This window comes from Octopus bimaculoides, chromosome 29, assembly GCF_046866305.1.
Source record: "Octopus bimaculoides isolate indiv1 chromosome 29, ASM4686630v1, whole genome shotgun sequence".
NCBI classification, from domain to species: Eukaryota; Metazoa; Mollusca; class Cephalopoda; order Octopoda; family Octopodidae; genus Octopus; species Octopus bimaculoides.
In genome coordinates, this window is record NC_142956.1 from 17,510,911 (window position 1) to 17,523,410 (window position 12,500).

At 42.6% G+C, this 12,500-nt stretch overlaps 1 protein-coding gene across 2 annotated transcripts in view; it reads left to right on the plus strand.

Annotated features, from left to right (window-relative positions):
- Window positions 1-12,500, plus strand: part of LOC106874965 (uncharacterized) — a 73,284-nt gene that overhangs the window by 38,510 nt on the left and 22,274 nt on the right. For both annotated transcript variants that reach the window (XM_089344910.1, XM_089344911.1), the window contains exons 6-14: window positions 1,378-1,480; window positions 3,095-3,231; window positions 3,934-4,106; window positions 5,736-6,252; window positions 7,087-7,165; window positions 7,283-7,340; window positions 8,962-9,001; window positions 10,081-10,274; window positions 11,455-11,626. In XM_089344910.1, the coding sequence (XP_089201036.1) occupies window positions 1,378-1,480; window positions 3,095-3,231; window positions 3,934-4,106; window positions 5,736-6,252; window positions 7,087-7,165; window positions 7,283-7,340; window positions 8,962-9,001; window positions 10,081-10,274; window positions 11,455-11,626 (1,473 nt within the window). The remainder of the gene's footprint in view (window positions 1-1,377; window positions 1,481-3,094; window positions 3,232-3,933; window positions 4,107-5,735; window positions 6,253-7,086; window positions 7,166-7,282; window positions 7,341-8,961; window positions 9,002-10,080; window positions 10,275-11,454; window positions 11,627-12,500) is intronic.

Here is a 12,500-nt window from a genome sequence, read left to right on the forward strand (position 1 = left end):
CGTTCTCCTCTCCCCTTCCAGAAGGTATCTTCGCTGATTCTTTGGCCTCTCACTCCTGAAATAAGACCATCCCTTAATGTGTATGTGTGTTCATCATCATCTCTGTCTATTTTTTCCATACTTGCATTTGAGGTTGTATGCTATGGTTTTGCTTTGTAAACATGGATATATTTAGCCAATATGGTTTGATTTGACCTATTGGGATACTCTAATTTAAAAGAATAAATGTGTGAAATGTGTCTTGTCTTAAAAGTGTTGGTTGTTATTCTTTTGTAAACTTTAGAAGTGTTAGTGTTTGACTTATGCATGTTTAGACAATGTTGTTAGATAGACAGCTTTCATTGAGTGGACAATTATTGGTGTTGATGCAGTCAAAAGATTTGGTCTGAGAGTGTTAATTTGTTTGACTGAGTTTGTGGTGTTAAAAGATGGGGGGAAAAGCTGATGGAAGTTAGGAGTGGAAGAGTATGAAATTTTAATGGTGCTTTTGTTAAATATTTTACAGTACTTATGTTGTGGGGTAGATGCTTCTGAAGTATAGTGCGTAAAGTTTTGCCTATAAGTGTAGCTACATTAACATTGTCATGAGATGTGACTGACAACTAAGAAGGGCTGGTGGATTTGCAAAAAGTTTTCATTTTCTGAAGTCATATTGCACTACTAACTAATCTGTACCTATCTGTTTTGGTAAGGTCTGACTTCATACCAGACCAGAGCCAACCTGTATCAACTAATAACTGTTTAGTATTTAAATTGCTCTGAGTGAAAGGCAGATTATATGATGCCTGTGTACATACAGCTATGCTACATGGCAGTGAAACATGAGCTTTGATTACAGAGGACTTGCTAAGGCTTGAAAGAAATGAAGCTAGCATGCTCCAGTGGATAGGTAATGTCAATGTGCATCTATGATAGTGTAAATGATTTAAGAGGAAAACTGGGTATAAGATGCATCAGATGTTGTGTGTAAGAGAGAAGACTGCGCTGGTTTTGACATGTGGTATGTATGGATGAGGACAGCTGTAGAAAGAAGTGCCGGGCTCTATTTGTGGAAGGAACTTGCAGAAGGGGTAGACCTAGGAAGATGTGTGACAAAGTAGTGAGAAAGGATCTTGCACCAGCGATGGTGGCCCATAAAATGCTTCCAGCACACTCTTAAGTGGTTCACCCCCAGAAAGGGCATCCAGCTGTAGAAACTGCCACAACAGACAGTTGGGTGTCTGGACAGCTCCCTGCTAGCCAGCTCTATTCAAACTGTCCAACCCCTGCCAGCATGGAAAGCGGACATTAAATGATGATGATGATGATGGTGGTGGTGATTTATATGTTATATTCAATAATTTCTTGTTATTTTCTTCTTTCTTTTGTATGTTTCAGTTACAGTAAGGGCAAGGCTTTGTCAGGTACACCCCCTCTTGGTTATGTATGTTTCAAATGTGGTAAACCGGGCCACTATATCTACTCCTGTTCCCTGAAAGGGGTAAGTATTTTGTCACCCTCTTGTTTGTTTTTATTGTCCTCAATGTTAAGGCTGCAAGCTTGCAGAATTGTTAGCATGCCGGGCAAAATGCTTTGTGTTATTTCGTTCGTGTTTATGTTGTGAGTTCAAATTCTACCAAGGTCAACTTTGCTTTTGGGGGTCAATAAATTAAGTACCAAGGGAAAACTGGGGTCGATGTAATTTACTTGCCCTTCCCCCCAAAATTTCAGGCCTTGTGCCTATAGTAGAAAGGATCATTATTATTATTATTATTATTATTATTTGTTGTTATGTTTTGAGTTCAAATTCCACTAAGGTTGACTTTGCCTTTCATCCTTACGGGGTTAATAAAATAAGCACCAAGGGAAAACTGGGTAGATTACATCAACCCCAGTTGTAGTCCTCTCCTGCAAAATTTCAGGCCTTGTGCATTTAGTAGAAAGGATTACTATTATTATTATTTTATGTTTGACTTTTGCTTTGCATTTGTACAAGTTGGATCCAAGTCTCACCCAAAGACCTCAAGAGACAACAAGTTAGAAGTTCATGTAGGTGTTATGCCTAGGGTACCATATATTTGGATTTGTACATAGTGTTGTTCTAGAGAATGTTTAAGAAACCATAAGAAAATTGTGTTTGTTTTAAAATTTGAGATCACATAGACAGTATTTTACGTAGGATACGGGCAGTTCCCATGAGCACTATCTTTTGAACTTCAGCCATTTTAGGGTTTCCTGGTATCTGAGCTAGGTAGCAATCAGCCCCTTTTGCTATCATTCCCAGGGCACCTATGACAACAGGTATTGTTTTAGTCTTCAGGTTCCACATTTTGCTAATTTCTATTTCAAGATCTTTATATTTGCTCAGTATTATTATTATTATTATTGTTCAGTAGTTTTATTTTTATAACGTGCTTTCACTTCACTAACGAGCACAGCTCTGTGCGCCTTGGGTATGTGCTGTGGTTTGCTGTGGTGCTCTTATGTTTACTGTATTGAAAGTGTTTTGCGTAGAATGTGTGCAGTGCCCAGTAGTGCAATTTTCTGTATGTTATATATATTTGCAAGTCCTGGTGTTGTTGTTATGTATTTGTCTGAATATTGTTTTATTATACCTAAGGCACCTACTATGATAGGAATTGTTTCTGTTTTTAGATTCCACATTCGAGTTACCTCTATTTCCAGGTCTTTGTATTTTGAAAGTTTTTCCATTTCTTTTAGAGAAACGTTGTCATCTGCTGGTATTGATACATCAATTAGAAAGCTATTATTATTATTGTTCAGTAGTTTTATTTTTATAACGTGCTTTCACTTCACTACCGAGCGCAGCTCTGTGCGCCTTGGGTATGTGCTGTGGTGCTCTTATGTTTACTGTATTGAAAGTGTTTTGCGTAGAATTATTATTATTATTATTATTATTATTATTATTACTATTATTATTATTATTAAGGCTGCAAGCTGGTAGCATCGTTAGCACACCAGTTGATATGCTTAGTGGCATTTCGTCCGTTTTTTACATTTTGAGTTTAAATTCCAAAGTGGTTGATGTGGTGATGTGTGTTTCAGAGAATCTTAAGTTTGGTAGATTTGAGATCTATTACCATTGTGCTTTCAGGAACCGAACATGGGAGACATGAAGATTAAAAGGAGTACTGGGATTCCGCTGAGTTTCCTCACAGTTGTGGATAGTCCTGACCATCCAGGTGCACTGCTCACCCATTCCGGTCACTTTGCTGTGCCCACTATTGATGCGTAAGTACTTCTTATTGCGATGGCTGGATTCTTTTATATAAGAGTGTGTCTGTGTCTGCTCCCAGGTAATGAAATTGTCCAATTTTATATTTTAATCCCAACGTGCAACCCTATACTCTTTTACTCTTTTACTTGTTTCAGTCATTTGGCTGCGACCATGCTGGGGCACCGCCTTTAGTCGAATAAATCGACCCCAGGACTTATTCTTTGTAAGTCTAGTACTTATTCTATCGGTCTCTGTTGCCGAACCGCTAAGTTACGGGGATGTAAACACACCACCATCGGTTGTCAAGCGATGTTGGGGGGACACACAAACGCACACACATACATACATACATATATATATATATATATATATATATATATATATATATATATATATATATATATATATATATATATACGACGGGCTTCTTTCAGTTTCCGTCCACCAAATCCACTCACAAGGCTTTGGTCGGCCCGAGGCTATAGGAGAAGACACTTGGGCAAGATGCCACGCAGTGGGAATGAACCCGGAACCATGTGGTTGGTAAGCAAGCTACTTACCACACAGCCACTCGTGCATTTCTCCATAGTACCCTCTTGATATACCCCTATTTGTGAACTCATAACCCCTCTTCTTTAGGGGGTGCAACCAGCCATCCTCTGTGTTTGGTCTACACCTAATTTTCTTTGTCGCTTTTTTTCTCTCTCTCTCAACAGAATGGCCTACAAGATGGGCAAGAAGGAACGCCCGCCATTCCTGCCTGACCCGACCCCAGTGACCACTGCTGCCGTTGTATCTGCCCCTAGTGAGCTCCTCTGTCCTCTCTGTAATGAATTGCTGACCGATGCTGTGGTCATACCATGCTGTGGTAACAGCTTTTGTGACGAATGTAAGTATGTTTCCATGCAGCATTAATAATGCTTATATTACCATCATCATCATCATCATCGTTTAACATCCGCTTTCCATGCTAGCATGGGTTGGACGATTTGACTGAGGACTGGTGAACCAGATGGCTGCACCAGGCTCCAATCTGATCTGACATGGTTTCTACAGCTGGATGCCCTTCCTAACGCCAACCACTCAGAGAGTGTAGTGGGTGCTTTTACGTGTCACCCGCATGAAAACGGCCACGCTCGAAATGGTGTCTTTTATGTGCCACCCACACAAGAGCCAGTCCAGGAGCACTGGCAACGATCTCGCTCGAAAACCCTACAAGGCCAGTCAGGCAGTACTGGCAACGGTCAGTCAGGCGGTACTGGCAACGGTCAACCGGTAGTCGGCTGTTATTTCTGGCAACCACTTAGAGGTTACCTTGGGTGGTTTTCTAAATGGTTTGGATTTGTCTTTTGGGGGTGCAGTTGCCTTTACTGTTTAACTTGTTTTTGTTCTTGTTCACCCATATTCTTGGTGCCAGTGGTGATTCCAATTAAGTTCATTGCCATCAATTCACCATGAAGAAAAGTTTACCGAAAAAATATATCCGCAGCATCTCACCATTAACCTTTTAGCATTCAGATTATTCTTCCAAATGTAATATTTATTCATACTAGAGATATTAATATTTCTAAGTCTCTCTAAAGGAGACTACGGCAGCGGTACTGGAAATTAATAGTTATCGCCAAGCCAACATGGCAGTCCCAAATATAGGACGAATGCTGCCGTGGATTAGCTCCAAGTGGCCATTGCCTCTAGCTAGCTATGTGACACACGAAACCTGTGTCCTTTATAACCTTCGAACAGGGGAGGTCAGCAGCTTCCCCTTGCTGGTTTGGCATCTGCAGACTAGACTAGTTTCAGGGTGTTGCCCCTTGTCAATGCAGAGCAGCCGAGCCCCAGTTCGAAGGTTATAAAGGACACAGGTTTGTGTGTCACATAGCTAGCTAGAGGCGATGGCCTCTTGGAGCTAATCCACCGCAGCATTCGTCCTATATTTGGGATTGCCATGTCGGCTTGGCGATAATTATTAATTTATTCATACTGTTTTTAATTAATTATGCATTATCTCATTAGCTTTTAGACTGAGTGCTCATTTTCTTTCTCTTTCCCTATATCTCCCTCTCTCTCTTTGCCTATTTTTCTCTATTCTCCATTTTTCTCTTTTTTTCCCATCTCTGTCCCTGTCTCTCTTCATCCACTGCCCTCTCACTTTCCCCATCTCTCTCTCTTTCTCTCTCTCTCTCCTCGTCTCTCTCTTTTCCATATCTGACTCTCTTTCCCTCTGTCTTTCTCTATTCTCCATGTCTCTTCTCCATCCTCTCTCTCTTTCTCCCGCCCTCTCCCTCTCTCTTTCTTCCGCCCTCTCTCTCTCTCTCTCTCTTTCTCCCGCCCTCTCTCTCTCTCTCTTTCTCTCACCCTCCCTCTCTCTCTTTCTCCCGCCCTCTCTCTCCTTCTCTTTCTCCTGCCCTCTCTCTCCCTCTCTTTCTCCTGCCCTCTCTCTCTCTCTCTCTCTCTCCCTCCCTCTCTCTCTCTCTGTCTCTGTCTCTAACCCTAAACCTTTGTCTTCTCTCGTTTGCAGGTGTGCGCAATGCCCTCCTGGACAGCGAGGACCACGAGTGCCCGTCTTGCCACGAGATAGATGTCTCCCCAGACAAACTGATCAGCAACATCCTCCTACGTCAGGCAGTCATCAACTACCACAACCAGACCGGTTACACCAAGGTGAAACGGGACCCCATAGTAGCCCAGCAGCAGCAGCAACAACAACAACAGCCACAGCCACCACAATCACAGCAGCAGGAACAACAACAACCACCACCAACGCAGCAGGCCCAAATGAAGATGAACCAGCTGCAACCAACTGCGCAACTTCCCAGCATGCCGCAGCAGATGCAGAAGACTGCTGCACAGGCCTTACCACCAGCTGCTGCCACCTCTGCTCCGCTAGCTGCAGCGGCGGCAGCAGCAGCAGTGGTGGCCCCTGCAACAGCACCAGCAGCAGCGGCAGCGGAAGGGGTTCCACTGGCTGCAGCCCCAGCTGGAGCACACCCTCAGCATCCGGTTCACACCCCGTTAGTTGCGCCAGCAGATTCAAGGTATCTTTTATCTTGTACCTCTTATCTTTTACTTGTTTTCATCTTTTGGACTGTGGCCATACTGGAGCCTAGCACTGCTTTGAAGGAACTTAGCTGAAGAAATTGACTGCAGTACTTTCTTATATATATATATGTATATATATATATCTATATATATCAGCTTGCGAAGACTTATTGGGGCAAGCGAAAGCGAAATTGGGATGGCACCTGTGCCCAGCGTCGCCTTTCTGACACTTGTGCCCGTGACATGTGTAAGGATTTTCGAGCGAGATCGTTGCCAGTGCCCCTGGACTGGCTCCTGTGCAGGTGGAACATAAAATATACCATATTGAGCGTGGCCGTTGCCAGTACCGCCTGACTGGCCTTCGTGCGGGTGACACGTAAAAGCACCCACCACACTCTCGGAGTGGTTGGCGTTAGGAAGAGCATCCAGCTGTAGAAACTCTGCCAGATCAGATTGGAGCCTGGTGTAGCCATCTGGTTTCACCAGTCCTCAGCCAAATCGTCCAACCCATGCTAGCATGGAAAGCAGATGTTAAACGACGATGAACGATGTCTGTGTGTGTTGAACATTGGGGCTTCGTTGAATATGCAGTATTAATAATGCTTATATTATCAGAGCTTCTAATTCAGTAGTTGGCTGTTATTTCTGGCAACCACTTAGAGGTTACCTTGGGTGGTTCGCTAAATGGTTTGGATTTGTCTTTGGGTGGCAGTTGCCTTTACTGTTTAATGACGAGTTGCCAGCTGTAGAGCTGTTTGTTTCTGATCTGCTAAACTCTGTCTCTCTCTCTCTCTCTCTCTCTCTCTCTCTCTCTTTTGATTGATTTTCAGGCTGCCCTCTGGTGAGCAGGGACCGAATCCACTCCACGATGATAAACCCATTAGCCACCGACCTGGAGAACCACATAAGGTAAAGGATTGTTGTTGTTATTATTATTACTTTTATTATTATCATTATTATTATTATTAATTATTATTATTATTATTATTAATTATTATTATTATTATTATTATTATTATTAATCAGGGTATGGCTGTTCCTGTGTTGGGAGCTCGGCTGCGGAACATACGACCGTTACAGCTAGGTAAGTGCTGCTTCCCCAACCATATGTTTCTGGGTTCAGTCCCACTGCGTGGCACCTTGGGCACGTCTCTTCTACTACACCCTCAGTGGATTTAGTAAATGGAAGATGAAAGAAGCCCACCAGCACATTACATTCTATATTGTGTCTTTGAGGAATAAACTCAACAACATTAATAATTGTCCACTCAATGAAAGCTGTCTGTCTAATAACATTGTCTAAACAAGCATAAGTCAAACACTAACACCTCTAAAGTTTACAAAAGAATGACAACCAACACTTTTAAGACAAGACACATTTCACACGCACCTTCATTTTGGAATCACCAATACTTTATTATCTCCCCTTCTTTCTACCTCTCCTGTCAAACCCTTTTTTTTCCAACGAGTCGCCATGTTTGACTGCTAAATTCACAAGTTTTTTTTTATTCTCTCTCTGTTTATTTTCTCTTATTCCTTTCTATTGAAGAGCATAGGCTCGAAATGTAAAAGACTTTATCACTTTCCTGAGCATCAAACTAATACACCTGCTTGTTGTTCATACACCTGTCTTTTGTTTTTCAGTAAATTTCAACTATATATATATATATATATATATATATATATATATATATATATATATATATATATATATGTGTATATATATATATATAAATGATATATGAGCATATGCATGTATACATACATATATGTACATACCTACATCTACATGTGTATATAGATGCATATCTGGGTACAGGACGTCAAAAAGGAACGGGAACATAAAGCACAAAAAACAGACTTTTTTTACAGACATCAGAATGAACACATAGGAAAACAGACGAGCCATTTATGGAACTTTTCCTTCATCAGCTGCCTCTATTCTAAACTAGGCGTTTCAAAGATGAGGCAGAACGCGCTTGTAGACTAGCTCTTCCCACGAAGTGGTTTAACCTGCTAAGCGGAGGGTTCCAAGGTAGCAAACAAAAACCAAGACAGGAAAAATTAAACATTGAAAACAACATTAAAGGCTTTATATGGTGGTTGGCACTCCGTCGGTTACGACGACGAGGGTTCCAGTTGATCCGATCAACGGAACAGCCTGCTCGTGAAATTAACGTGCAAGTGGCTGAGCACTCCACAGACACGTGTACCCTTAACGTAGTTCTCGGGGTGATTCAGCGTGACACAGTGTGACAAGGCTGACCCTTTGAATTACAGGCACAACAGAAACAGGAAGTAAGAGTGAGAGAGAATGTTGTGGTGAAAGAGTACAGCAGGGTTCGCCACCATCCCCTGCCGGTGTCTCGTGGAGCTTTGGGTGTTTTTGCTCAATAAACACTCACAACGCCCGGTCTGCGAATCGAAACCGCGATCCTATGACCGCGAGTCCGCTGCCTCAACCACTGGGCCATTGCGCCTCCACAAAGGCCTTATATATGCATATACATACATACATACACAACCACACACACACTATGGGCTTCTTTTGGTTTCCGTTTACTAAATCCACTCACAAGGCTTCGTGTTGTTTCCTCAAACCCATCTTCTCATAGGTTTACCCTCATCTTTACTTTCTGTTGTTTTTCATTTTTCTCCCTTCCGTTCTCTATGATAACTCATAGGATTCTGTTCTCTCTTTGCAGTTCGCGACATGAATAGAATGCCTGGCCCCATGAGAGGCAGGTAACTACTATTTTTTTTTTTTATCTTTTACTTGTTCCAGGCGTTAGATTGCAACGATGCTGGGGCACCAGCTCGTAGAATTTCTTAATCGAATGAATCGACCCTAGTACTTATTTTGTGTTTTTAAGACTAAACCCGGTCCTTATTCCATCGGTTACAGGGACTGAAACAGACACCAGTTGTCAAGTGGTGGTAGGGGACAGACAGACACAAAAGCACATACACACACACACACACACACATACACACACAGAGCATCATCATCATCATACGTCCGTTTTCCAAGCTGGCATGGGTTGGATGGTTTGACTGAGGACTGGCAAGTCAGGAGGCTGCATCAGGCTCCAATCTGATCTGGCAAGGTTTCTACAGCAGGATGCCCTTCCTAATGCCAACCACTCTGATAGTGTAGTGGGTGCTTTTTACATGCCACTGGTAAAAATGATAAACTTACCTTGAGTCATACCGACTCCTATGGGCCAGTTTCCCAATTTCATGGCCTATATATTCCCCACTTGGATGGGATGCAGGATAACTCATTTTTGCCAGCTGATTGGACTGGAGCAATGTGAAATGAAGTGTTTTGCTCAAGAACACAATGTGTTGTCCAGTCCAGGAATTGAAACCACAATTTTACAATCATGAGTACAACACCCTAACTACTAAACCACACATATCATGTGGTCGTAGGTTCAATTTCTGGATCAGGCAGAGCATATGTGTGTGTGTATATATATATGATTAATTCAAAACAATGTGAATAAATATTACATTTGGTAGAGTAATCTGAATGCTAAAGGGTTACACTGGACATATTTGGCCAAAATATTGTGCCTGTTTAAACCAGCCATATCTGGCCTCTTACACCTACCCTACAATGTCATTCTAAAAATAAGCAGTCACATCATAGAAATCTCAAACCTATGAGATAACTTATGATTAATTCAAAACAATGTGAATAAATAAGCATTACATTTGCCAGAGTAACCTGAATGGGTTACGTGATGACAAATAGAGACATAAAAGATGCTGGCGACAAATGTTTACGACGCTGTATCTCTTTGCTGTTTCTGTTTCAGACTGGCCGATCGATCTGCCGTGGTGCGCAACCCAGGCCACCCACACCAAATTGCACCTGTGATGCAACACATGCCCCAGGTGCTCACGTCTGCACAGCAACAGACCCCTGCCTCATACATCCCGTCGAGAGCCACCTTGCCTGCCGCCACGATGCCTGGCCCCACCTACAGGATGCCACACCCTCCACCACCAGGTCAGTTTCTTACTAACCCCAATGGCTTTTTTTATGTTTTATGTTTTTTTACTTTTATGTTTTTCACTTTGTCTGCCTCTGTTTGTTTGTTTTCTTTGTTTTTAATCCTTATTGCAAGCTCATTAACCCCTCTAAGAACAAGATATGCATTGTTAGGAAGCGTATTCTCAATACTAATGACTATTGGATTGCACCTAGAAAGTTCCCCTCCAATCAATGGAAAATGGATGTTAAAAACGATGATGATTTAGTAGGTGGTACATAAAATACACCATTTTGAGCATGGCCAATGCCTGTACCTCCTGACTGACCCTTGTGCCGGTGGCACGTAAAACACCCACTACACTCTCAGAGTGGTTGGCGTTAGGAAGGGCATCCAGCTGTAGAAACCAAGCTGAATCAGACTGGATCCTGGTGCAGCCCTCTGGCTTACCAGTTCCAGTCAAACTGTCCAACCCATGCCAGCATGGAAAATGGATGTTAAATGATGATGAAGATGACAGTGAAAGACACCCGTTACACTCCATGGAGTGGTTGGCGTTAGGAAGGGCATCCAGCTGTAGAAACTCTACCAGATCAGATTGGAGCCTGGTGTTGCCATCCGGTTTCACCAGTCCTCAGTCAAATCGTCCAACCCATGCCAGCATGGAAAGCAGAAGTTAAACATTGATGGTGATGATGATGTTATTTAAATATCATCAAAACCATGGCAACGATACAGAATGAAATATTTTTTCAAATTAAGTAAAGGTACCGCTAGTAGTGTATACGGTGGTGGTGTGAAGTTTGTGATGAACCACCGGCAGCGGAGTTTTATGTAACAGTTAATTCATTAAGGTCCTTAACCGTTAAGAGACAACAGAGCTGATCCCTTGGGCCCAAAAAGTCGGTTGACAAAGAAAATCGACTGGACTGATCCATTAGCCCGATAATACAACCCTTGAGATTATCTGGCTCGTCTTTGTACCAGCCAATCAGATTGCTTTTTGCATTTGTAGCACATCATGGAAGCTGCCCCTATTTTGCTCTCCCCCCCCACCTCAATCTCTCTTTTGCATCTCTGCCTCTCCTTTTGCTCTATTACCTCCTACCCCTTGTCCCCTTTTATGCACCCCACCCCCCTCTCTCTCTCTCTCTCGAACCTCTACTGACCATCTCAATTTCTTCTCCCATTAACCAGGTGTGTCTACAGGACCAGTGATGCCACCCCCGTCTGGTTTCATAGCGCCGCCTATAGCTCCGTACAGTGCTGGACCGCGACTCTACCAGATCCGCTCAGTGCCCACGGGGCCACGACCTTTGACACCGGAGGAGTTTTACCGGGAGAAACGGCGACTGATTGAGGAGGATAAGTAAGTTGGTGTTTAAAACATTATTATTATTATTATTGTGTGGCGTGGTGTGGCTTGGTGGTACGATACCGAGGGTGGTTTCATGAGGGGTGGCCATATGACGGAGAGGGTGGTATGGAGCGCTGTCGTTTGCAGTGAGATTATGATGGTGGTGTGTGGCAGTGTGTTTAGGTGGTAGCATGCATGGAGCTGTGTCAGTGGTATGTTGGTGTGGTCGTGTGGCTCGTAGTGGTGTCATAATAGTACAATGGCTAGTATTAGTACTAGTAGTGTGATTGTAGTGGTGGGGTGTTTGTGTGTTCAGATGATAGTACAGGGATGTGGTGTTACGACTTAGTGGTGGCTTGCTGTGGGTGAGGTGTGTGTGTGTGTGATTTAATGGTGTTGCATGGTTCTAACTCAGAGGTTCTCAACCATTTTTTTCTTTATCTGTGGGCCCCGTTTGATTACTATATTACTCTAGTGGACCCCAGAGCCATTTGCTGTTTCCAAACTAGTTTTATAGAAATTTCTTTAAAAATCCCTATTTTGTTTTTCAAACATTAACTTTTGTAGGAACCTAGCTATTTCTTGCAATAAATCCATCTGAAGTAATCAAAGGGTGTCCAAACAAGATGGTAGTATATTAAGGGTCCATGACTGTCTGTGTGTGTATATATATATCTGTAAAAATATGTGACACTTATTCGGTAGCCATGATAAAACTCCGAGTTTCGGATGCCAGTGTGGGAGCCCATGCCAACATCTCTTCAGTTATCCGGCCATTGAAAATTCCTGTGAAAAATGACCATTAAAAACAAAGAAGTTTTATCATGGCTACTGAATAAGTGTCACATATTTTTACAGATAAATTCCTCTATTTGCATAATATCGA